Source organism: Scyliorhinus torazame, chromosome 1 (assembly GCF_047496885.1).
Source record: "Scyliorhinus torazame isolate Kashiwa2021f chromosome 1, sScyTor2.1, whole genome shotgun sequence".
NCBI classification, from domain to species: Eukaryota; Metazoa; Chordata; class Chondrichthyes; order Carcharhiniformes; family Scyliorhinidae; genus Scyliorhinus; species Scyliorhinus torazame.
In genome coordinates this window covers 81982755-82010331 of record NC_092707.1, presented here as the reverse complement: position 1 = coordinate 82010331, position 27577 = coordinate 81982755, and the positions used below count along the sequence as shown (strand labels likewise).

Below are 27577 nucleotides of genomic sequence, written 5' to 3'. Positions count from 1 at the left end.
GAGTTAGTCTGACTCTGAAAATCCAGCATCCTGTCCTCCATGCACCCCCTGCCAATCAACTCTACATAAGGAGCAGTGTGTGAATGTTGCTTACCTGCCGAGTTACGTTTCATGGTGGACTCATGCAACCCGGAGCAAATGTCCTGAAATGCATCCGTTTGCTCCGGGGGGCTGCTGAAAGGTGACGAGCAAACAACTTGCCCCCTCCGCTCCTGTGCCGTGCCCTCTGGCTCTGAAGGTGCAGCCTCTGGCCCGCACAGCCTGGTGGCCTCACAGTCTTCCGCCACGGCCAGGTCGCTGTCCGTGTCCTCGGGGATGATGGGGATGCGCTGGCTCAGCTCGCAGCAGCCGGGGGTAGCGGGGCCCTGCAGGCGGTTGTGAAGAGCCTCGTCGGCCAGGGTGTACTGCACGCTCACTGCGTAGTCCTCAGTGAAACAGCTGCTGCCGTGATGAACCTGTTTCTCCTCGTAAAAGCAGCAGGACAGGCCCTCGTATTTTCCCGCACTGGTTCGACAGAGGGAGCCTGCGTTAATACTGTATAATATCTGTGGCGCAGTCCGAGAGTCAGAACCTCTCCCACACTTGTTACAACAGGGCACATTCAACAATGAAAAGTGACTGTCCGTTTTGCTGTCATCAACCTCTTTGCAGTCCAAGGGATGGATTTCGAAGCAACAGGCACAAGCCTGCTCAGGCACTGCTTCTGCTGACCCCGATGACTCACGTCCACGCCAGCTGTTACTGTCCACAGGAGACCCAGAAGAGCACTCGGGCCTACCTTCTGAGGTAGTAGCATTCGAATCCTTGTACTCCAGTGAGGAATTGCTGCTATAGTTCATGTCCATGCTACAGTTTGAAAGTTGGTCCCCTGGGGGTGGGGCCGGCAGCAGCCTGCTGTCACCACCGGGAGAGGTGCAGCGGTACGCCGGAAGCTCATCCTCCTGCGGTCCCACCATCAGCAGGCCCGCACCCCGCCCCAAACCCGACTCGCCGGTTCTGCAGGGGCTCCGGCTCCGGTAGATATAAGGGTCGTAGTCGCTGCTCAGGGAGCTGCGGAAGGTCGAGCAGCTGCCATAGACGCCCTGGTTACTGACCTCGGTGCAGTCCAGCATGGAGTCGCTGGAGGAGCATTGGCACTGCCCTGAGCTGCTGCTGCTGCTACTGCTGTCACTGCCAGGGCAGTCAGCCAGGTAACCACTGCACACCGACCGGTGACCATGGTAACAGCTGAAGCTCGAGGTGCTAGCTCCATCCAGGTGGGAGGACGGGGGGATGTGAACCACTGTGGGATATAGCATGCTCCCGTTGGTCTGAAATGGACGGGAGGGCCCCTTATGATTAATAATCCCTGTCTGGGACTCTGTCTGTGGGTAGCTTAGTCCTTGAATGTAATAATGTTGATACATAGTTTCGTACTGAGAAAAACAAGTAGCCCTTGGATAGTTTCGCCCACTAAATTTAGGCCTCCTGAAATTATGAGTCTGTGGGTAGGCCCGATGTTCTAAGTTACAATGGTGGGCAGTCAAACTGTGAACAGGTGGGTAACTCCTGACATAGGCACTTGACTGTGCGGGGTACAGTCCCTGCTCACTGTGCTGGTCCACAGTGAGCACAGTGACGGGATTCCCACGTGGGTCCATACTCGTCCTGGTGGGATACGTAGTCAGTTGGCTGGTCCTGTGAACACGCCCGGGATAGTGTACGGGAAGCACCACCCGCTGCCGGCTGCGTCCTTGGCTGTCGGCCTCTACGCAGATGGGGCCACTGCTTTCTTTCTTTCGCTCTGCGGAGAGAAAGAAGGCGTAAGTAATGTTTAACAAGGCAGAAATCAGTATAGGGTTGAACCTCAATTACCTGTGCTGATACGATCTGGTGTATGGCTTTCTCTTGTCAGTTGTGTCTCTGCTTTAATATTGCCGTTCAGACACAGATTGTATTTCTTGCAGGTTGTGCTTGTGGTGATTTTTAAAATATATATATTTTGGGAGTGGTGGTAAGGGAGGAGTGTCTTTTGGGCTTCTCACGGCTTCTGCTGGTCAGGATTGGCCGAATGGCCTCCTTGTATGCTCTAAATGAATCTCTGGCGGGGATTTACCAGCCCTGCTGTAGCAGGACCCGCTACGGTGGAGGGGGTCAGCCAATGGTCCATTAACACGTGGCAGCGCCGGCAAATCCCAGCTATGTGCAGGGCCAGCAACCCTGCCCTTTGACTAACTATAGGATGACAATGATCCATTTCCCTGGTGCTAATATTGGGTGTGTCATGGACAAATATCTCTCCTCTTCGTCATGCGTTGGGCATAATGTCACAGCTAGTGGGTGCAGAATATTGGACTCAGCCCTCACCCCCTCCTGCACCCCACAGTGCACCTGGTGTATAAAACGTCACTCAGTCAGACACGTCAATTTAGTATGGAGGGCGTGCTGCACTATTGGAGCTGTTGTCTTTCAGTTGAGACATTGAATCAAAGCCCAGTATCCTGCCCAAAATATATCCCTGAACCAACACCACTAAACCTGTCCCACTTAAGAACATAAGACCATGACACATAGGAGCACTTGGCCCATCGAGTCTGCTCCGCCATTCAATCATGGCTGATAATTTTTTCATCCCCATTCTCCTGCCTTCTCCCATAACCCCTGATCCCCTTATTAATCAAGAACCTATCTATCTCTGTCTTAAAGACACTCAGTGATTTGGCCTCCACAGCCTTCTGCGGCAGAGTTCCACAGATTCACCACCCTCTGGCTGAAGAAATTCCTCCTCATCTCTGTTTTAAAGGATCGTTCCTTTAGTCTGAGATTGTGTTCTCTGCTTCTAGTTTTTCCTACAAGTGGAAACATCCTCTCCACGCCCACTCTATCCAGGCCTCACAGTATCCTGCAAGTTTCAATAAGATCCCCCCACATCCTTTTAAACTCCAATGTGTACAGACCTAGAGTCCTCAACAGTTCCTCATATGACAAGCTCTTCATTCCAGGGATCATTCTTGTGAACCTCCTCTGGACCATCTCCAAGGCCAGCACATCCTTCCTTACATACAGGGCCCAAAACTGATCACAATACTCCAAATGGGATCTGACCAGAGCCCTATACAGCTTCAGAAATACATCCCTGCTCTTGTATTCTAACCCTCTCGACATGAATGCTAACACTGCATTTGCCTTCCTAACTGCCGACTGCACCTGCACGTTAACCTTAAGAGAATCTTGAACAAGGACTCCCAAGTCCCTTTGTGCTTCTGATTTCCTAAGTTTTGCAGGGCCTTGTCAATGTAAATAGCCTGCCGTGTTTCACAACATTACAACAGTGACAACAATCCAGCGGACATGGAAGTCGGGCAAGGTGTAAAAAAAGCGGCTTTCCATATTCACCAGCAATGCACTACTGCCCAAAATAAACTTCACCGAAGTTCTTGCTTTGGGGGGGCTTTATTATTACCCAATACCTAACTATATGACTGTGTAACTCAGGTTTAGCAATAGCAATTCCTTGTGATCTGAAATAGACCTTATTGGCGTTCACAAAATGCTTCTTCAGTCTCTTTAAAGAGACCTTGGTGAAACTAAAAGCACAGGCCTGGATTTTTTCTGGCTCTTCACGCGGGTGGGACTTTGCAGTCCGCCGAAGAAAACCGCCAACTGCCACCCACCCCCCGCCCCCTGCAGCGGGTTCCCTGACGGCACTGCCAACAAGCAACAGAAGTGGTGCTTTGGCTTCGGCAGGACAGGAAGGTCTTGCCTGCGGCCAATGGTGAGCTGCCTGCACTGCCTAAACACCTATGACGGGTGTGGGGGGGCGCAGTAAACCCCAGCCATAATAATGTTGAGCTGACTTCAATTCACAGTGAGCGAATGCACAGATACAAACAGATTTGACCTCGTGTGATGAGAAGAAATAGTAAATACGCTGCACTTCCCCACATGGTTGAGTCATCTTAATGAAATAAAGCAAAGTAACTTCTAAGTATTTTGCTCCATTTGCCTTCTGAAGTTGGCCAAAGCTTGTATGGGCAAATCTCAGCATTAAAATCTGACATCACGGCCCTTTATAGACCTGACTGCTCATATGGAGCTCAAGGGTGGGATTTCCTGGCCCCCTCCCAATGGCGGATCTCACAGCAGACAATCCCCCCCCCCCCCACAGTGTGGTCCACAGCCACAGCATGAGTGAGCCAAGCAAAATGCTGTAGACATTGGCGGAAGGGGGGGGGGGGGTCTCTCCCGCCCAGTATCTTTGTCAAGATCAGCCAATGCTGGGCCTTATTTGTTGCGGGAAAACCATTCACGGGGGCGGATCGGACAATCCCAGCCCTAGTCTCGGCTATTTGATATGTAACTTTCATGATCTATAATGAACCGAAACTTTGCAAAACAATGAGCCTGAGACATCGGATGATTGCTGAGGTAAACAACTGAATTGGTTGTTGGGAAATATACCAGCAGCATAAATTCCTTATTTGTCCGAGTGCTTTATTGGCTCGATTTTCACTGAGTTGGGATGACTTGAGAGCCCTTTAAAATGGCAGCTTACCGATCTCACACCTGGGGATTCTAATTTTTGGGAGTGCCCTTTAAGGGTGCGGGCTGGTTCATGTCGTGTGTCTGCACCTTGCACTCCCAACTGACCAGCTGCATTGCAATGATAGGCATGTCCTAGTCCCCCACAATTATCATGGAGTCTAGCTAGGTTTACAAAATAATATGGTTCACTGTTCCTCAGAGGTGTCATGCACCAAAGTCTGCACAAGGAGACCTTTAGAAAGTTCAATAAGTTCTCCTCATGCCTCCAGCATTGGGGCCTCCCATGCTGAGATGTGCCCCTTTCCCCAAATACCCCGCTATGTCTCCTCCTTTTTCCTTCAGCTACGGTAGCACAGTGGTTAGCACAGTTGTTTCACAGGTCCATGGTCCCAGATTTGATTCCCGGCTTGGGTCACTGTCTGTGCAGAGTCTGCACTTTCTCCCTGTGCCTGCGTGGGTTTCCTCCGGGTGCTCCAGTTTCCTCCCATTGGCCAAAGATGTGCACATTAGGTGGATTGGACATGCTAAATTGCCCTTAGTGTCCAAAAAGGTTGGGTGGGGTTACTGGGTTACAGGGATAGGGTGGAGGTGTGGGCCTGGGCAGGGTGCTCTTTCCAAGGGCCAGTACAGACTTGATGGGTTGAATGGCCTCCTTCTGCACTGTAAATTCTATGATTCTATGAAATAAAAGTGTCAATCATGTAGATCAATTTGAATTATCAAAAGTAGAAACTGCAAGCACTTGAAACCTCTTTAACCTGTGTAAATAAACTTTGCGAAATTGATAGAAGAGATCAGAGGACCATGGTTGTCAATAAAACAATGTTTTTCTTTCTGGATTCTTGTGTTTTGGAGCTCTATTGGATATCTGGGGCGTCATTCTCCGACTCCCCGCCGGGTAGGAGAATGGCCGTTGGCCGCCGTGAATCCCGCCCCCGCCGAAGTCTCCGGTACCGGAGATTGGGCGGGGGCGGGAATCGGGCCGCGCCGGTTGGCGGGACCCCCCGCTCAATTCTCCGGCCCGGATGGGCCGAAGTCCCGCCCAGAAATTGCCTCTCCCGCCGGCGTAAATTAAACCTGGTATTTACCGGCGGGACCAGGCGGCGTGGGCGGGCTCCGGGGTCCTGGGGGGGGCGCGGGGCGATCTGACCCCGGGGGGTGCACCCACGGTGGCCTGGCCCGCGATCGGGGCCCACCGATCCGCGGGCGGGCCTGTGCCGTGGGGGCACTCTTTCCCTTCCGCCTCCGCCACGGCCTCCACCATGGCGGAGGCAGAAGTGACTCTCCCCACTGCGCATGCGCGGGAAACTTTCAGCGGCCGCTGACGCTCCCGCGCATGCGCCGCATTTCCGCGCCAGCTGGCGGGGCAACAAACGCCATTTCCGCCAGCTGGCGGGGCGGAAATCCCTCCGGTGCCGGCCTAGCCCCTCAATGTTGGGGCTAGGCCGCCAAAGAGCACCTTTGGGGCGGCGCGATGCCCGTCTGATTGGTGTTGATTTGGGCGCCAGTCGGCGGACATCGCGCCGTTGGGGGAGCATTTCGCCCCTGGACTCTCACCGAAGAGTACAAAATGGAGGACTGGCTAAGATACCAGAAATCCATTCGCGTTTTGAAGCACCTGAGTTCTACAGAAAGCGTTGCTTAATTATAACTCTGGCTCTCCAATCTCCGCTATGACTTTCATTATGTTTATTTAGAGGTGGAAGAGATGTCAAGTGCTAGCAGTTTCAACTCGTGATAGTTTAAATAGCCAGGATGACCAACACTTTTATTTGGCTGCAGTAAAAATAAGTTTTTGTTCCAGAAAATTGGAAGTTATCAATATTTCACAGTAACTTAATTGCGGTGTTAATGTCAGCCAACTTGTGACAATAATAAAAATTATAAATGACTTTTGAAAAGTTTCTTTAACATCCTATTTTCGCTATAGGGTTAATTGGATTTATATATTGTACAGTGGGTCAATGGGTATGGATGTCCAACAGTTTGGCATGAGGGCACAAGAGGTCATAGGGATGTTTGGGGGCATAGCTTGGTGTGGTGGTGGTGGTGAGGGGAGGGGGGGTTGGATGATGGTGTGAGGGCTGGGGACCTATCTTTTCCTTTAATTGGGATACCAAGCTATGGTCCCATAACAACCCCTATGGCCCGTCATGCTAGAGCAAAATAGAATCATTATACCCAATACTGTCAGTAGGATGTGTAAACAAAGCTTTAAAAAAGTCCTTCATTGATAACTTTTTCCTCAGCCCACCTCCGCATCTGCTAGTCCCTGTGGCTGCCTCCAAACTTTTTCCCAGGTCAGCTGGTCCAACTCCAGCCTGCATCCACCGTGCGCTCACAATGAAAATCATGGGCGAAATTCTCCCCCAACGGCGCGATGTCCGCCGATTGGCGCCAAAAATGGCGCCAATCAGACGGGCATCGCGCCGGCCCAAAGGTGCGGAATGCTCCGCATCTTTGGGGGCCGAGCCCCAACATTGAGGGGCTAGGCCGGCGCGGAGGGATTTCCGCCCCGCCAGCTGGCGGAAATGGTGTTTGTTGCCCCGCCAGCTGGCGCGGAAATGCGGCGCATGCGCGGGAGCGTCAGCGGCCGCCGACAGTTTCCCGCGCATGCGCAGTGGGGAGAGTCTCTTCCGCCTCCGCCATGGTGGAGGCCGTGGCGGAGGCGGAAGGGAAAGAGTGCCCCCACGGCACAGGCCCGCCCGCGGATCGGTGGGCCCCGATCGTGGGCCAGGCCACCGTGGGGGCACCCCCCGGGGTCAGATCGCTCCGCGCCCCAGGACCCCGGAGCCCGCCCACGCCGCCTGGTCCCACCGGTAAATACCAGCTTTGATTTACGCCGGCGGGACAGGCAATATCTGGGCGGGACTTCGGCCCATCCGGGCTGGAGAATTGTGCGGGGGGTCCCGCCAACCAGCGTGGCCCGATTCCCGCCCCCGCCCAATCTCCGGTACCGGAGACTTCGGTGGGGGCGTGGGCGGGATACACGGCGGCCAACGGCCATTCTCCGACCCGGCGGGGGGTCGGCGAATGACGCCCCATGTCCTTGTGGGCACTTTCTCCGAGGCGGGCAGACCGCAAATTTTCCCGCCTTCCGCTACCCACCTCATGGATGAAAGTCCAACCCCACACTTTCGCTCTTTTCTCAAAACCTTTCTCTGGAAAACTGGTCAAAATAATTCCAATTTATTGATCACATTTGTCACTGATTGAATTTCAGTGAGGTTCTTGGAAGTTTATGAACTGGCCGAGTCAGGCCCAGCGCAAATTCTCCTTTTGTCATTTGGAACAAATTAAATATTGTGATACGTTTGTGTCTACTGTGTTGAAGGATAGGTACCAGAGAATGGAAAGCTGGCATGTCGGAAACAGTGAAGGATCAGGGATAGCATTCGGATGTGGCACTAAAAAGGTTCCCCAATTGTGGCCTAATCCCGGTCTCATGCGTACAAGTGAATAAAGCAGACATGTTAATTCTGCTGAATCACCAGTTATTAGGCTGTACTGTTACTTTGTTTTAAAATAGATGATGTGTACGGCATTTAGTTGAATGAGGACTTTTAACAGGAGAGGTATTTCCTGCCTGTCTGTGGTTAACCAGTAGCATTCTAACAATGTACTTTCTGGTCTTCTTTTTCGGTGTGTGCAAAGATGATTTTGCCTGAAGCATTTCAAATGCATGGTGTTAAATATTCAGGTGCTCCTCTGCTCTGTTGCCCTTTCACTTTAACTAGAGCTGAAGGGTCACACATTGACCGGGATTTTCTGGCTCCGCTGTGGTGGGACCAGCTATGGGTGATTCGGTGGCCCAGTTAGCCCATTGACTTGTGGCAGGACCAGAAGATCCCATGGGTGGGCGAGGTTGGAAAATCCCACCGTTTGAAATGCTGGGTCACTGCCCATTGTCGAGAGTTCTTGATGACGTGTGAGGTGTGGAGCCTTCATCCGCTCCAAACAAGGTCACCAGTGTAAATTCTAGTCTGGGAGTGTCCTCGGGTCTATTAACTCCGAGCCAGATCCTTGGTCACTGTTCTGTCTGGTCAGACTAGGTGTGCCAGCCTGAGGTTCTCCCGTCAATTCTGCATCCCCAAAGGTGGGATGCTGCATGGTTACCAAACAACATCCACCCTCCTAAACCGACTCTACCACACAAAGCCGCATTTTCCAGTCTGTCTACCTTGCTGAGCACACCCTCGGAACTGCAAATGCCTACCAGATCATTGAACCTAAAGTGTACCTTGTTCCTCGCCCCAAAATTCCTGCCAAGGTCAGAGGAAGGAGGTTCTTCGTAGACAGACCAAGGGGGGGATTCTCAACCCCCCGCCTGGTCGGAGAAATGCCGGGGGTTGGCGTGAATCCCGCCCCCGCCGGCCGCCGAATTCTCCGGCACCGAAAATTCGGCAGGGGCGGGAATCGGCCGCGCCAGTCGGCGGGCCCCATCCCCCACCAATTCTCCGGCCCGTGATGTGTCGAAGTCCCGCTGCTGCCATGCAAGTCCCGCCGGCGTGAATCAAACCACCTACCTTACCGGCGGGACTAGCGGCGCGGGCAGGCTCCGGGGTGATCTGGCCCCGGGGGTGCCCCCACGGTGGCCTGGCCCGCGATTGGGCCCACCGATCCGCGGGCGGGCCTGTGCCGTGAGGGCACTCTTTTCCTTCCGCCTCGGCCATAGCCTCCGTGATGGCCAATGCAGAAGTGACCCCCCCCCCCCCGCGCATGCGCGGGGATGACGTCAGCTCCCGCGCATGTGCGGACTTCCGCCGGCCGGCGGAGTCCCTTCGGCCCCGACTAGCATAGCGCCAAAGGCCTTTCCCGCCGGCCGGCGGCGCACCAACCACTCTAGCGCGGGCCTAGCCCCTCAAGGTGAGGGCTTGGCCCCTAAAGGAGTGGAGAAATCCGCACCTTTGGGGCGGCCCGACACCGGAGTGATTCATGCCACTCCCTCCCGCCGGGTAGGGGAGAATCCCGGCCCTTCTCACTGTTGCCGGGTTTCCCCTCCTGTCAGTTTTTGACCTCTTGTTTTCTTTATTTTATTGTTAGAAATTCAAGGCTCGAATTGCGAGACAGTCAAGCCCCGACCCGATTGGAACTGCCCATGAAGTTCGGCTAGGTTTTAATGAGGAGGGACTTACCGATGATATTATGTCTGCAGTGTGGACAGGTATGATGCTGGAGAAGCCAGGGATCCACACACTTCTTGTGGAACCGGTGTGTGCACGGGATCACTCGCAGTTCCTGCCAACAAGAATGTCGTCATTTACAAAAGAGGCCAGGAGATGTTTTAAAACATAAAATTCAAAGTGCTAACAAGTGCCAACGTTTGACCAATTAAGAAAGATGGGAACCTCTGTCCATGCAGTGACCACAATTAGGAAACTGTGAACACCTTTGGTCCCCTTAACTAAGGAAAGATATACTGGCATTGGAGGCAGTCGAGAGAAAGTTCATGAGGTTGATCCCAGGTATGGGGGGATTTTCTTATGAGGGGAGATGGAGTAGGTTGGGCCTGTACTCATTGGAGTTAGGAGAATGAGGGATGACCAAATTGAGACAAACATGGTTCTCACAGGTCTTGACAGGGTAGATGCTGAGAGGATGTTTCCTCTTGTGGGAGAGTCTAGGACCAGGGGACGTAATCTCAGAGTAAGGGGTCGCCCATTTCGGACCGGGATGAGAAGGCATTTCATCTCTCAGTGGGTGGAGAATCTGTGAAATTCTTTCCAGCTGAGGTCTGTAGAGGCTGGGTGGTTAAGTATGTTCAAGGCTGAGAGAGACAGATTCTGAATCAGTAAGGGAATCAAGCGTTGTGAGGATAAATGGAGTTGAGGATTATCAGATCAGATATGATCTCATTAAATGGCAGAGCAGACTTGATGGGCCAAATGGCCTACTTCTGCTCCAGTTTCTGGTCTTATGATCATGGAATTTAAGAACGATAACTGGAAGTACAATACTAAAGTGCTTCTTATCACATTCATGACTTGAGAAAGTACTTGTGGAGAAATACGAATGGAATACATTTTTTGGCTTCCTGGAAATCTGGAGTAAAAAATGTCACCGCTAAATAATTCTTAAAAAAGGAAATTTTCCAGGATCAAATCAAATTATGTTTCAGGGCAAGGAAATGGAACTGATAAGTGCCCAAAGAATGGAGGAAGTTAGAATTGCATCCTGGCCGACTTCAATCCTCCCATCCAGACAAACAAAAGTTGACACAAAAGATAACAAATTCTGTTCCTTCCGCCACCGCCCCTTTCCACAATGAGAAGATATAGCAAGCAGCTCACACTACTCAATAGCTGATAAACCTCTTGTACAGCTGACTTTCTAGGTCACAGACCATAGCTCGCATGCAAATGATCTTAGCTGCACACCCACGCTGGATGTCCTCCCCTCCATGTGTTTCTGTCCCTTGTTTACTCTTTGTTTAAAATTTGCAAGCCGAAGGTTTCATTTTGAGTTCAGAGGTTTCAGTGAATGCATTTCCCACGGCTGTATGCCGTGAAAGAAAAATAGCTGGGGACCCTCACCTGGTCCTCTTTGATTTCTATAATTTGTTCTATTCATCTCGTTTTGTTCTTCCAACCCATAGTACTGCTGAAGCCCCGTCACATGATCATTCCCCGATTGGTATGGCTATATGCCTAACATTGACCTCTGACCCAAGATGGAAAACCTGCCGCACAAGCTGCACTGACTTGTGAGCATGTGTAGCAACTGAGGACAGAATATTGATTGTCAAATTATACGACTTTCAAAGTCATGGCATGAAGTCCAAGCGTACCATCAACAGCAATCAATACATAAACGCAATGCAATATTGCCATTGTTCCTTGGGACTCACACTCACATCAGATAAATAGCAGGAAAAGCTTGGCACAATTGATACTGGACCTTGATTCACATGAACAGTTAATAAAATTATTTTCTATATATGAAAAAAAACTTGGGCCCTCTTTAGATTCTAAAATTTTCTGGCAAACTAACTGAAAATGAAGAACTTCCATAGTTGCTACATTTTGATCATAAAAAAAGTCCACACAATTTTTCCTTTGAAAGATCCTGATGCTAATCAAGCTCCTGTCTTGTGGTTCCCAGAAGTTTGGAATAATCACACCATTTTACACAGGTACAGGAGCCGCCATCAAACTTGTTTCTCAGATCTCACCATGTGCTCAGGACTAAAATATTGTTGTTGGACATCTGATGGCAGTGCCTCTGTGAATGTGGCATCCTGGGCCCATGAACATATACAGACCCCTGAATCCCAAGGGAGCACAGCGTGATAACACCAAATGTAATGAAGCCAGCATTTCTCAAACTGTCTGAATCAAACAAAAACAGTTTTAAATAAGAAAATGTTTCTCCACCTCTCCATCAACGTATCTCTCCAAGCAGATAGCACAGTCTGAGGTGGAGCTGCTACTAATCGTGTCTGAAGCACCACAGCTGCCTTCTCGAGGAACTTTGCCTTTTGATTTGAATTTTCTTGTCTCCATCTTCTCGAGGGCTTGGATTGCCATTCTATTCATAGAGCTCTGTAGCAAGATAGAAACATTTGAATGAATTACACCAGCCAAGCTTTGTTGCAGATATTTCCTATGCCATAAGCTCAAAATAGAGCAGAACTTCTTCATCCTTGGATTTTCCGAATGCTCCTCCAATCTAGAGACTTTGAAAACCCGAGCTCTTAACATTATTACCTCATCTGCATCACCTTTTCTTCCCATTCAACTCTGGTGCTGTCAAAGGCCTTAACCCTTCATTTGCCATTTTAAACAAAGCTGCTGATCTTTGTTGACAATAATTTGCTGTCAGGCGGCATTTAGTTTTTGCACTAATAGATATTTAACCACAGCACGTGTTTATAACTAGTCTTTCATGCATCAGGTATTCCACCAACTGCACCCTTGCTGGGGCACAATCTAGAGGGACCAGAGATGCAAGGTTACCTTGCCCAAGGGCAGCACGGTAGCATAGTGGGTAGCACTGTTGCTTCACAGCTCCAGGGTCCCAGGTTCAATTCCCAGCTTGGGTCACTGTGTGGAATCTGCACATTCTCCCCATGTCTGCGTGGGTTTCCTACGGGTGCTCCAGTTTCCTCCCACAGGTCCTAAAAGAAGTGCTGTTAGGTAATTTGGACATTCTGAATTCTCTCTCTGTGTACCCGAACAGATGCCGGAATGTGGCGACTAGGGGCTTTTCACAATAACTTCATTACAGTGTTAATGTAAGCCTACTTGTGACAATAAAAGATGACTATTAAGTGCCCTTAATCTTGTGTCAGCCATAATCACAGATGTTAAAGTGCTTTTAGCTATCGATATACGTAACACCAGTGTTCACACTGCTCACTACCCGATGTCCACACATGTACATTTCCACACTTCCAGCAGTGGCAGGGGTAGACGAGTCACGGAATACCATAAATATAAATGTTGCCACAATCCCAGAGGACCATAGGCTGCTCTCCCCCTGTGAGAGTTGACTGGTGATGATTTAACCTGAGGGTCACCACACCTCAGGCGAGGGGAAGTTTGAGAATTACCTCAGCCGGTCTGGGAATCGAACCTACACTTTTGGCATCTCTCCACATTACGAGCCAGCTGTCCAGCCAACTGAGCTAACTGACCCCCACTGAATACCAATTAGTAGTTGTTTCCACTACTCCCAAGCCAGGGACAGCAAGGTTAACTGCGGCAGCTCTACACTCCCCTGCCTAAAGTCAGGGAGCAACAACAGCTCCATAGTGGCAAACATGCTTTAGCCTCGAATGGCCTTATTTCCAGGACACAGAAAATCTCACTGTAACGATTTGACTTGGAGAAAATAAATTTAAATCTACTACTTGCAACAGAATCGTAAACCTAGGGCTGGATTCTCCGATTTAGGGGCTATGTCCGGAGAATCCGTGGTATTTTACGTGTGAAAGATCGGTGCGGTCCCAGCCGATCCTCCGACCGGTGAGGGGCTAGCAGCCATGCCACGTAAAACAAACGGCCTGCCCGATATAAACGCCTGGAGAATTGCCTGGTCCGTGGCCGCGCATGCGCACAGTGAAGACCTGCAGTGATCACGCCATACAACATGGTGCCGGTCGTGCGTGGACCCGATCTGCCAGACATTGCCCTCCTGGACACCCCCTCGCTACCCCGGACCACCCCCCACCAGACCCCCCGGACAGCAGCACGGCTCCAGCCTGACTGTTGGCGGTGGTGCACACAGTCCGCAGCCGCCACGCCGGGTTCCCGACTGCTGAGATCATCAGTCAACCGCATGGTTTGGAACTCGGCCCAACGGGGTGGAGCATCGGGGGAAGGGCCTTCAGGTGACGTCCTGAGGCGTGCTCCTCGATGATGCTGTTTTGGAGGGGGCGGGGCCTATGAAAATAGGCACCGCCCCCGATTTCACCATTAAAAAGGGATTCTCCGCCAGATCGCTGATTACGAAATCGGCATCGGGAAACAGAGAATCCCGCCCCTGTTCTTTCTTAAAAGGTTTGTTTTCTCCAGTTCGAATCCCTGCAGTGAAATGTTCTGTGTCCAACTTCATAAAGTGAAGCATTTGTTCTCAGAATTGAAGTGAGCTGTCAGCTCACTTTATCGCAGGGTTTTACAAAGTATGGGTCGCAACCCACTGGTGGGTCAGGGGCGAGTGTCGGGAGGATCGTGGAGCGATCGGTCGCAGTGTTCCCATAGTGGTCACAATTGTGTGAGATGCGCCCAATGGCTGCTACCAACATTAAATTGAGAATGGTGGCCGCTGACACCTTTTAAATGAGAACAAAATGAAGCTGTGTGCAGTCTTTTGGCCAGAAGTGACAGCAGTGAGCAGGTCACGCACCCTGCACGTACACTTGACGTCAAGCATCCTGTATATACCTGCCTTTGGTACAAAATCACAGTGGAGAGCTTCTTCAATTTTCTAGCTGCTAGTAAGAAAGTCATGAGCACTGTGAAGATGGATTGTATTGTTACAAGGAAGAGATGTCCAGGAACACAAATACGCAGTGTACCTACTGGCCAGGATCTCACATCTGAATCTGCTGGAGAGTGCTGCTCAAGAGAGTCCATGGCAGGACAGAGCAGTGCTAATGTTAGCTATGTACAGAGCTCCCGGGCCTCTGGTAAATAACCTACAAAGAATAAACTTAACTCAGGAATAAAGCAGTATAAAGATGATTTCTTGAAGTATGGTTTAGTAAATTGTGCCTATGCAAATAAGGATGCAGGCAAAAATGAGAGGAGACATTTCATGTTTTGAAGTTGGGTGAAACATTTATTTTGAGATTGAGACCCCAGAGTCAGTTACTAACTTAAAGCTGACTCCAATGAAAAGACTAAGCTGCTGCACATGACCTGTGACAGCACACTACACACACCAAAATTCCACGAGGCTGTCAGCATTCTGGGGTAGCATCTCCCACGAGTATTCAGTGCTGAGTAAAACAAGCATTTTGTTGCTATTCCCCTTCACAATGACCTGCATGTGTGAGGTTGGGTTTTCCGTTCTCACAAAGATGAAGACGGCACAAAGGAACTGGCTGAACTCTGCACCCTGTATGCGCTTTGCCCTCTCCTTCTGTGAACCTGATTGGCGTGAGATCATGGGGGCCAAGCACGCTCCCCTTGCACATTAAAGGTAAGCGAGCGTTGCTTGGGTTGCAACGGTCAGCCGGCATGGGTCTCGAAAGCCAGCCGGTGTGTGTCGCGAAGGTTGGTTGGCTGGCAAAGTGGGTCCCGGGGAAAAAGAGTTTGAAAAACACTGCTTTATAGAGATGCATAGCTGCCATAATAGACGCACTGCAAACATATACAAAACAGCGAAGAAACGTATAATGTATCATGCATGTGTGTGAATTACATGCTTACTTATGTAATGGTGATGCAAGATTCCCCTCAGGCCCTTTGCATCACTCTTTTTGACACTGCAGGCAAACAGACATATTTACCCCAGTAAAGCTAAACTTTGAATCAGTTATTGCATTTATGAAGGAAGGAGGTAAGGATTCTTTCTAAGGTCAAGACCAACAACTACAATTGTATGTGTTTCTTTGGATGGTTAACGATAGGTTTTTACTCTTGGTGTTGTGTTACGGTTTTAGCCCATGAATATTTCAGCAATTTTAATGTCTGTGCCCAAAGCAATTCTCAAATCTATTAAATTAGCAATCAAATGGCTGCCAGTACCAAAGTTCAGAGAAAAACATGGGGGTCGGGGACAATAGCATAAATTGGGCAAAATGGATCAGCTGCCTGTAATATGTCTCTCCTGATGTTCACTTCTGTTGTAGTTAATAGAAATAAATTTGAGGAGACATGCAGAATGTCTATTCTGAGCTATTCTAACCTCATCTGTTTTACATTAATGCCCAAAGTCAAAGGTACACCTCCCACATGTACTCCTCCAAATCGCAATTCCCTCAATCCCTTTATCCTCCAAATATCTGTCCAGATCCATGCTTGAACTTATTGACACTATCCAATTTTACCGCCATGTTAAGTATATTTACCTTCTTTATAAAGTGGTTCAATCAAAACTGCCTGATCATTTGCAACTTTCTAAGCTTGAGTTTATGCTACATTGCAGAAGTTGTGATTATCCAGGTTTGGGAGTTTCCAAAGTCATTATAATCTGTTCTGATTGAGCCGAATTAGTGCATTAAAAAAGTTTGTCTCTTACCTGACTCCTGCGTTGTTTGAGTTTGATCTTAATGAGTAGAACCAGACAGACGAGAGACACCACCACAAAGAAAGCCAAGAAGATCCCCATGTCAAAGTATTCCGTGGGCTGCTGGTGAGGCAGAAGGGAAGAAAAATTTTAATCACTGCTGTTAATTACACGGATTGTTGACAGAACTATAATATTGTAAAAGTAAGCAGTTTCAGCCACAGAAATTGTCATAAATGGTGTGGCACAAAACAAATAGTGAGCATTGTCCAAAACGCTTCACCTTTGCTGTCACGCAAGTCCTTAATGCTGTGCTAATATGCTTTCTGTGTTGTGAAGTTGCTGATTCCCTCTCCCATCACTAGTTGCTGCCCAGTCATGGTCAGTGCACAGACAATATAACTATTAGGTTCCCCAATACAGTTAGCGCAGTTGGCTGGAAGGCTGGTTTGTGATGCGGAGTGACGTCAACTGTGCAGGTTCATTTCATGTTCCAGCTGAGGCTATTCATGAAGGCACCACCTTCTCTGTTTTGCCCCTCGCCTGAGGTGTAGTGACCCTCACCACCAGTTAGCTCTCCCCCTCAAAGGGACAAGTGACCTATGTTCATCTGGGCTACAGTGACTTTACTTTACAAAAGCAAAATACTGCAGAGGCTGGAAATCTGAAATAAGAACAGAAAATATTAGAAATACTTAGCAGCGTCATTGGAGAGAGAAACCGTTAATATTTCAGGGTGAGAATAGTTATGGAATATGATCCAAAGGAATTCTTAGAGTCCTGGAAATCCCTAATTTCATGTAATAACAAAGAGAATATAACATGTTAAGTCACCGATGATAGGCAGTGAAGTTGAAAATTACCCCCTGCATTCTTATCATTTCTCAGGGAGCGGCAAACGTCTGCATTGATTTTTTTGCATATGTATATATGGAATTTCTAGATACAGCCACTTTTGGCTCCCTTCTCAACACAGAAACAACAGAATTACCTTTCGAAAATGGTCCATCATTCACTTAGTCCTTTAATGAATGACTCCCACAAATGATTTCTGAATGGATGTGTGGTGCTCAATGATGGGATTTCATCGTGCAGAGAGCAATATTCCAATGCTGACTGCCTTTCTGGCTGTTAGTGAATGCACGGCCCAATATGGAACTGAACCAACAGACCAGGAATGTTGCAAATCTGACCATTGGTCACCACTGCTAATGTATTATTAAGGGGAACAAAACCAGCTAAGGCTCTTGTGCCCCCTCAAGAGGCCGGTCACATAATGGTAATGTTACTGGGCTAGCATCCCAGATTAATCATTCATTCAAATCCTGTTACATCAGCTGGGGGAATTTAAATCCAATTACTTGATTTTTTTTAATGACTACAATCCTAGACTCATTAATAATTTAAAAAAAATAAATTTAGAGTACCCAATTCGTTTTTTCAAATTAGGGGGCAATTTAGCGTGTTCAATCCACCTACCTTGCTTATCTTTGGGTTGTGTGGAACCAGGCTAATCTGTTGCGCTCCACACACCCTTTTTTGTAGCTGGAAAGCCTGGTCAAGCATCACTCCCATCACATGGACAATACTCTGGAGATTGGGCAACGGATGCCAAAATCCTCTACTGACATGGAGCCTGCAAACTCTTATTAAAAGGAAATTAGATCGAAATTAGATTGAAAGAAAAAGAGGAAAGTTTTTTATACAATAATCTTTATTGTCACAAGTAGGCTTACATTAACACTGCAACACCACATTCCGGCGCCTGTTCGGGTACACAGAGGGAGAATTCAGAATGTCCAAATTACCTAACAGCACATCTTTCGGGACTTGTGGGAGGAAACCGGAGCACCCGGAGGAAACCCACGCAGACACAGGGAGAACGTGCAGACTCCGCACCGACAGTGACCCAAGCCGGGAATCGAACCTGGGACCCCGGAGCTGTGAAGCAACAGTGATAACCACTGTGCTACCGTGCCGCCCTTTAAGGTGAAAGTTAACGGTGATGGGGACCAAGCAAGAATCTAGGAGGCACACATATGGGCCGTATTTTTTTCTGCCGTATCATATTATGGCGAGATGATAACATTCAAGTCAGCCCATTCAATGGGGAGAAAAGCAACAAAAAAATATTTTCTAGGGTGGGCCGCTCAATGAAACAAGCATTGCATCATAAGAATGCACCGTTGAAAGGATCAATCAGTGCAGTGGTCACTAGTTGGCCTTCAACCTATTCAAACAAACAAGAAAACTCCAGTCTTGAGTTATAAATAGAAAAGATAATTAATAAAGTACGTTCGGTGCAGCTTTGAAGAGTAAAAGTGGCCATATATAGAAGCAAGTATTTTTAAAAAATCTAGCCACACAAATGCTTAACAACATTGAACTATTTAACAGAAGAGAATGATGTAGAATTACATTGGCCAGCAGGTGGAGGCCTATCCACACAGTGAAGCCTCAGCCAGCGTTATTCATCATACTGAGAAGCATATTTCAAAGGCATTCTCTTGTCATGAACTCATCATTTATGTCAGCCCCTATGGATTTTAATTTCGCAAAAAGCTTTGGCAGGCAAAGTGTCAAATTAATTTTTCAGTTACACTTCTGTTTAGTTGGTTCCTGGAGGACTGGAGACATCATCGAGGAGGTTTTTTTTTTGACTATCAGCAAAAGGAACAAAAATTTAGGTCAAAGGCACAGGATACTTCAGTGATATCAGTGCAGCAGTCTTCCACATTTTATTTTCTGAAACTCTTTGTCACAGTGCAGCGTCCTTCAACTCGGGTGGCTAGACGATAAAGGCAACAGATTTCATTCAAATAATGGCAATTCCTGTTCATAATGGAACACACAACTGTATTTTGCCCAATTTGTCAGATTGACTATATCTAACTAAAGTGGTGCCTCCTCCATGAATAAAAGCTGTAGGCCTTTTCTTGTTCATGGTAAGAAAAGTGACAGGACATAGGTTGTTTATGGCGTTTTGGTCTAATTATATGTTATGATATAATTTACACCGTTGATTATAAATGAATGGAAAATTAATTGCCAAATTTTTTCATTAACTTTTTCTGTAATCCCCTCATGAGAATGAAAAAGAGATGTATTGATTTCCCTCAAATCCCAAAACTAATCCCGCTAAACTGCAGGATATCAATATAATGCCGCAGCCTACATTTCTCAGCCATAACGAGTCACATTCCACAGATGCCATTCCCATAGTGGCAGCAGCGTGGGCCCATCAGTAGTACATTTAATCATCTGTGTATGTATTTGCTGTGATAATCTTCAGCGCCCATTGTCAACTAGTTGATTATCCAGCTTTCCATAAAAGGGAGCTGGTCAACGTAGATGAAAACTGACTTTGCTGGACGTTTATGCCAGGCAGCTTCCAAGCTTTGGTACTGGAAGAAGCAAATTTCTTCCAATCCCACTTGGGGTTTGTTCATTTTTGCATCATGGTGGGGGATTGGTTGGGGGTAGGGGAAGGCGGGTGGCGGCGGCAGGGGAAGGGTGATGGGAGGCTATCAAGTGTTTGCAAAACCTTTGACGAAATTATTATTCTTCAGTCATGGTGGAATGAACATGACAACTCCATCTGTGGGCCAACTGTGGAAAGTTGGTAAGCTTGTGCAACTTGTGTGGTCAATATTGGAGCAATTGCTTTTCAAACAAATGCTACTTTGTGTTCTCATTTCTGAGGCGACCAGTGCCAGTTCTGGTCTTATTTCTGATCTTGATTTGTCTCTGAAAAGCACAATGCAGATACAGCTGAGGTAAAAGACCGACCAGAAAGGCGAAGTCGGCACTACAACAATAGGGGTCTGTAATTAGAGCATAACTGAAATCAACAGGGACCAGCAGAGGAGAATAATGATCAAAGGCCAGATAGTTGCACACATTGCATGGAGAACTGAGAAATGACTGAAAAATTAGCAACATCCACTCTCAGCTATTCACACAATGGAGTCTTTTGTTTTCTTTCTTGGGATGTGGGTAATGCTGAAAAGGCGAAATTTATTGCCCATCCTGGAATGTCTTGAGAAGGTGGTTGTGAGCATTCTCCTTGAACCATTGCTGCCCTTGTGGTGATAGCACCTTCCATAATGTTGTTCCAACTGTCATGATGATGGGATATATGTCCAAGGAAGGATGGTGTGTGACCAGATGGGAAAGTTCCCATAATATTTTTGTTCTTGATGGTAGAAACCAAATGCCCTGACTGAATTCAGTTCATCTTGATCATCATACATGTTGCAGCCAGGCGTTTTACAATGTTGAAGGCAGTATATCAATGCAAGTTGTTGTCAAGCCGATACTGGAGGCAGTGGATATGGGGCTGTTCATTTAACAAATTATTCATTCAGTATCTGTTGAGTTTCTTGAATGCTGTTCTGGCTGCATCTATCTAATCAAGTAGTGCATTTTCCATCACACTCCTGTAAATTGCCTTGTAAATGTGGCGGGATACAATGCTGCTGCTGCTAATGACCCACAGCGCCTCAAGGATGCCCAGTCTTGGGTCGCTTGATGTATCCTTTGTCTGCCCTACTTAATAGGGTGATAGTGTCACACTACATAATGGAAAATATGTTCGTGGTGGGGAGACAAATTTGTCTTTACAAGGTCTATTTCTACCTATGCTATTGTGGACAGACATATTTTGACAGGTAAGGTGATGAAGAGGTGGTCAAGTACTTCATTCCTTGTTCTGGTTCGCTCACCATCTGATGCAGTCCCAGTCTGGCAGCTGTGTTTTCCAGGACTCAACTAGTTTGGTTAGAGTCACTGTGTACATTGTATGCCCTCCAAGTAATGCTCAATATAGGGGAGTGCTGATTTATCATTTGTGGGTGTGGGTGCGGAGTGGTTGAACAGTATATAAGATGGAAATTAGCAACACTTTGTTTTAACTGACTCTGAACATATGTGAGCTCTCAATGTGTAGGATTCCCAGGGATACAGTTTGTCCTCATATTTGTCTTGCCATAATCACTGCAAAGGAATCTGGGATATTGGCTGATAATGGTTCTGTAAAGCAAGTTGTTGCGGGACTAATCTGCAGGATTGTTTTCCCAGCTGGGGCATCAATCTGTAAGGTGGAGAGTCTGCAGAGTTAATGTGGCCAAAGTTGTTGTCTTAAAAGGGCCTCCTGAATGGTCTAAAAGCCATCGTCACATAAATAAATCATTCTAGGAGATTTGGAAAACTCACTATTTGGTCAAATTCAATGTGACCATCTCATTTCTGCCAGGTTATGCCTGAAGAATAGTTAAAGACCATTTTCATCTAAATGACCATTTTCATCTAAATGTGGTCAACAGACAAGCAACAAGATTTTGACACCAATTGGTAAGCTAGCTAGCTGTGTTGGGGGAGATGGTGGGTAATGATAATTGTAACTGCGCTAATAATCCTGAAACCCAGGCTAATGGGCCAGGGGACATGGATCAAAATCCCACCAAGGCAGCTGGTGAAATTTAAATTTACTGAATACATCTGGAATTTAAAACTACTGCCATGATGGTGAGCATTAAACTATCAAGTGTAGTAAAGAACCATCCAGCTCGCTAAAGATCTTTAGCAAGGAAATCTGCAGCCCTCACCTGGGCTAGATGTGACTCTAGACCAGGCATTGTCAAACTCGGGGCCGTGACCCGCGGGTGGGTCGGGAGGGTCGCGGAGCTGTCCGTCGTGGCGTTCTCGATCACGCAGTAGCCGGCTGTTAATAACGCCGGCTGCAAGCGGCCTTCAAAATGGCGGCGAACATGTAAAAAAAATGCAGCCGCGCTGTGCATGCATGCCAGATCATCGGTGCGCATGCGCAAAACTATGTGCATGCACGCCGATGATCGGGCACGCATGCGCAGTGCGGCTGCTTATTTATTTAAATAGTCGCAGCTTTTGTTTTACAAGTTCATGGGGGTTTTATTCATTTATTTTATTCATTTAATTTTTATTTTATTCATTAATTTTTTTTGTTACAAGATCGGGGGGGGTGATTTATTTGATAAAATTTTACAGGAAAAAATGCAGAACTTTGAACAGATGGAGACTCCATACTTTCCGACACCAGAAGGCTTCACGTTCATCCAACAGGTTCCACTGGAGGAGCGTGTACGAGGGCCAAAGGGACCCAAAACCATTTCCTCCATTTTGTCAGCAGCAAACAAGATAAGAGAAAATGGTGGGTCACGCAGGTCGGCCGGCGTGGGTCACGAAGGTCGGCCGGCGTGGGTCGCGAAGGTCGGCCGGCGTGGGTCGCGAAGGTCGGCCGGTTGGTAAAAATGGGTCCCCAGAACAAAGGTTTCACCTGAGGAAGGAGCAGCGCTCTGATAGCTAGTGACATCGAAACAAACCTGTTGGACTTTAACCTGGTGTTGTAAGACTTCGTATTGTGCTCACCCCAGTCCAACGCCGGCATCTCCACATCAAAGGTTTGAAGAACACTGCTCTAGACCACAGCGATGTGATGACTCTTAACTGCCTTCTCAAAAGGCCAAGGGCCAAAGTTCAAGAGCGATTGAGACTCAGTAAGAAACGCTGGCCTTTCCCCACATCTCATGAAAGAATTGAGAAAATGTCCCCAAATGGCAACTGAAATGGGTGATCAGTCAGAAAAGGACCAAAGCTATACTATCATTACCAAACCCGTTTTCTGGTTTCATGTCATTTTTGTCATTATCTCTCCTGCCTTCTTAACCGCGACCGTCTTTTTTGCCCCACCTACCACCTTTCCCCTTTTTCAACAGCATAAAACCCTTTTCGTGTCCTTCTTCTTTAGCTCTGTCTGAAGAAGAATCATGTTGGACTCAAAACGTTAACTCTATTTTTCTCTCCACAGATGCTGCCAGACCTGCCGAGTTTTTTCAGCATTTTCTGTTTTTATTTCCAACCTTTAATTGTTTCCTGGCAGACCACTGACCCCCTCCCTTACAGTGAACTGGCTGTTCATCAGATCTATGTTTGATACATCCAGACACTGCAGCCTCATTTGCATCGGAGCTGCTCTCTATCTGATCACTCACCTTGTGTTTTCTTTATAGTTGCCGCAGAAAGACCATGTCATCAGAAACACAAGAAAAGCTAATGCTGTGTGGTGTCCAAAGTGTTTGTAGATAATTGAGAGATAAGAGAACCTCTGGTAATATGATTTTCAACTAATTGCCTTTCAGCTGGCTTGCAGAGTTTTATAAATACCAGCTGTCGATTAATCTGTGCCCAAGCCTCCATAGGAATGTTAAATATGATATTATGCATAAGCGTCCGAAGCCCAATGGATTTCCTTTGAAGTTCACTTAAACTAAATCATGGTCCCTGGGTTCAATCTCTGGTCTGTGCTGAGTTAGCTGATCGCTCTGTGGGGTTGCTACAACTGAGTTCGGTATCCCTTTGGCTAAGGATGCTAGGTTCCTGCTGCTGATCGCTATCCAGTGACCCTCGCTGGAGGTGGTCTCGTGACTTAATTGGGGGAGGACAGGGTCAGGTTTGGTTGTGACAAATGTCCGCAGGTCGCGGGTGGGATATGTTTTTTCCTTTGGGGGAGCAGACTGACGTATGTGGTTCACTGTAGCAACTGATCCATCTCTACGAGCAATCGTGGGCCGGCAGTGCTGGTGGTCGGGGTGCGGGGGGGGGGGGGGGGGGGGGGTGCATTGGTGGTGGCTACTATGTGTGGAGATGGGCCAGGTTTGAAAAATGACTGCTTCTTATTCTGTCAGGAATGTCGTAGTCAAGTTATTAGAAAAGCCTGGCATTTTCACTCGAGGTGGAGGTAGGGCTTTATGGTATATTTTTTATGAGCAAACAATTTTCATTTGTGTACTATCTTTGACATAGCGAACTGCCCCAAGGCGTTTCACAGGGACAAAGGTGCAGCTCCGAACACTGCATAAAACAATGGGTGCTTTGTGAATTTGGGAGGGTGGCATATAGAGACGACACTGGGTGCCAATGGGGCGGTCGCAGACGTTCCACACCCCGTGCATATTCCAGCAGACACAAAAACATAATGCAAGGGATCCTGGAAATAGGAATTAGAAGTATGAAAATGTACAACAAGTCAGTCAGCTTATGTGGAAAGTGTAACAGAGTGAACTTTTCAATGTGATGACCTTTCATTAGAACTAGAGAAAATTAAGAGAGGTGTCAAGTTTTAAACAAGTTCAGAGGCTGGGACCGGGCGGGGGGGGGGGGGGGGGGGGGGGGGGGAAGAACGGAAGGCAACATCGGTGAAAGGATCGGAGGCAAGAGAGATTCCAGCAGTCCTGATCTAGCCATTGGTGATTAACAAGGGAGTTTGAAGCAACAACATTTTTTGGAGGGTGTGCTACTGGATAATCAACTGACAATAACTATGAGCCTTTTATGGCTGATCCAGAATTGTTGATGCGTGGCTCGCTGCAAGATGTATGATCCCTGACAGTGAGTCTTTGTGTCGTTCCAGTTCTATTCGCAACAGACATCCCGGCAACCCGTCTGTGCAGTGCGTGGAACTTGGAAGTAGCCCACTCTTTTCAATCTTGCTAATGAGCGGCACAGTGGTTAGCACCACTGCCTCATGGCGGCGAGGACCCAGGTTCGATCCCGGTTCTGGGTCACTGTCCATATGGAGGTTGCATATTCTCCCCGTGCCTGCATGGGTGTCACCCCCACAACTCAAAAAGATGTGCAGGGTAGGTGAATTGGCAATGCTAAATTGTCCCTTAATTGGAGAAAAAAGAAGTGGGTACTCTAAATTTATTTCTTTTTCTAATCTGGTTAACAAGCATGGCCTTAAACTGTCTCGAGTCCAGAAGAAGATGGGCTTTGACTGTGGCTGCTAAGTAGGTTCAGATGGTTTGTCACTGGACTGTTGCAGCGTTTAAACAGAGAAGGTATTGGCAGTGACAAGTGCGGCTGGGCTTTCTTGGCCATTCCATTTTGTTCAGCCATTTTACCTTTAACAAAACAGTGCAGCGGACAGGAGAAAAAGAGCTGAATGTATAGCAGCGGAGCGGCGGGATTCTCTGCGAACCGGCGGGACGGGCCACTCCGGCGCCGAGGAGTGGCGTGAACCACTCCGGCGTCAAGCTGCCCCGAAGGTGCGGAATCCTCTGCACCTTCAGGGGCTAGGCCGGTGGCGGAGTGTTTGGCACCGCGTAAGCCGGCGTGGAAGGGCTTGGCGGCACGCCAACTGGCACCGAAGGGCCTCCGCCAGCCGGAGCGAGTTGGCGAATGCGGGGAGCGCCAGCGTGTGCTGGCGTCATCCCAGCGCATGCGCAGGGGGGTTCTTCTCCGCACCGGCCATGGCGGAGGTTGACAGTGGCCGTTGCGGAGGGAAAGAGTGCCCCCACGGCACAGGCCCGCCCGCGGATCGGTGGGCTCTGATCACGGGCCAGGCCACGGTGGGTTCACCCCCCTGGGGCCAGATCCTCCCCGGCCACCCCCGAGGACTCTGCAGGCTACCCGTGAAGCCAGGTCCCGCCGGTAAGGACCTGTTGTGATTTACGCCGGCAGGACCGGCCGAAAACGGGTGGCCACTCGGCCCATCATGGGCTAATGAATCGTCGGGGGGCCGCTGCCAACGGCCCCCGACCGGCGCGGCGTGATTCCCGCCCCCGCCAAAAGTCCGGCGCCAGAGAATTCGGCAGCCGGCGGGGTTCACGCAGCCCACCAGCGCTTCTCCGACCCAGCGGGGAGTCGGTGAATCCAAACTTTCCAAATGAGGAGGTAGAAGGCAGTGTTAGGCAGTTGACATTCGGTCTCTGCTCAGTAAATTGCGGCACACCCGATGATAGCAAGGTCACAGACAGACCTGAAACATTGGGCCAGATTTTCACCTCCCCATGTGGAGGCTGGAACGGGGTCAGGAATGGCAAAAAACATGGGGTGGAATTACTGATCCTGAGGCTGAGGGTTGACGCCATCGGAAACACTGTCGCGTATCTCGAAGGCGTCAACACGGCCTCAGGATCAGCAATTCTGGCCCCTCCAGGGGGCCAGCACAGCACTGGAGTGGCCCATGCCGCTCCAGCTGCTGATCCCGCCGTTAACTGGGGTCCGTGCATGCGCAGTGTCACCGGCGCCAACGCGCGCATGCGCAGTGGCTCCCTTCTCTGCGCCGGCCCCAACGCAACATGGCATAGGGCTAAAGGGGCCGGCGTGGAAGAAAGGAGGCCCCCAGCCCGAGAGACGGCCCACCAATCGGTGGGCCCCGATTGCGGGCCAGGCTACAATGGAGGCCCCCCCCCGGGGTTGATCCCCCCCCTCACCCCCCACAGCCCGCCCCCGGACCCTTCCACGCCGAGGTCCCGCCGGCTGAGAGCAAGTTAGAACGGCACCGGGGGGACTCAGGATTTGTGCGACGGCCGCTCGGCCCATCCCGGGCCGAGAATCGGCAGGGGGGGCCACTCTGGCGCCGCGCCGATCATGCCGGCGCCAATGGCATCGATTCCCCGCTCTGCGGAGAATCACGTCCCGGCGTCAGGGTGGCGTGGCGTAATTCGCCCCGGTCGCGGGGATTCTCCGGCCGAGCCCCGCCCGCCCATGGTTTCTTTTTGCTAGAATTTTGCATTTGCTGTGCCCTCCTGACCCCCATGACATTTCCATATGGCCATTTCACAGGTAAGGAACAGCTCAGGTTGCGACCCTGCACACTTGTCCACTAACATCGGTCACTGAGCCTGAAGTGAATTTTGCTTTTCCTGTCCCACAGTATTTTCGTAGCGTCGGGCCCATTTTGGAAGGCTCCTGAAAACCCGCCTTTTTTGACTGACACAATCGGCGGGGGCATGGAAAATGGAGCCCAATATCTCTCCCAACCCTTAACACAGCCTTATTCAGTTTTATTCCTAACCTTCACTCTTGTGCAGTGGCACAGAATTTAATACATTTGGACTGTTGCCATAGGCTCCATCATTCCAAAATTGGCTATCCATAATACAAACACTTTGCTTCCAGATTTAAATGGGATGTGTTTGTAGTTTTCACTCTGATGAATGTTTAATTTCTATTCTCCAAAGACTAAGATGAAAAGCTGCAATTATCCTTTCTTTGTGAATATACTGCTTCATCTTCCAGTTGTTTAACTTTTGGGACACATTGATAGATACAAAACCTGTCGGGCTATTAAATGGAAGTTGGTTAAAATGACACATAATAACGCTAAACATAGCCAAGCTGGGACAGTCTCGATATATATGAGAACCGCTAACGGTCGGTCATGTTGTATACTTTTAATTCTTTTCGGTCCAATTTCACATGGAATTTGTTTCAATTTAAAACTAGTTTCCCTGATACACAGAAACAAACTTGGAAAATAGGAGCAGGAGGAGGCCATTCGGCCCTTCGAGCCTGCTCCGCCATTCATTATGATCATGGCTGATCATCAAATTCAATA

At 48.7% G+C, this 27577-nt stretch overlaps 1 protein-coding gene across 2 annotated transcripts in view; it reads right to left on the bottom strand.

Moving 5' to 3' along the window:
- znrf3 (zinc and ring finger 3) overlaps positions 1–27577 on the bottom strand; it is a 332702-nt gene that overhangs the window by 11356 nt on the left and 293769 nt on the right. The window contains exons 5-8 of one of the 2 annotated variants that reach the window (XM_072497116.1): positions 16210–16317; positions 11898–12065; positions 9660–9762; positions 95–1783 (exon numbers count right to left, since the gene is read on the bottom strand). In XM_072497116.1, coding sequence (XP_072353217.1) covers positions 95–1783; positions 9660–9762; positions 11898–12065; positions 16210–16317 — 2068 coding nt within the window. Of the gene's footprint in view, positions 1–94; positions 1784–9659; positions 9763–11897; positions 12066–16209; positions 16321–27577 lie in introns of both variants that reach the window. The other variant, XM_072497106.1, reaches the window with a different exon arrangement.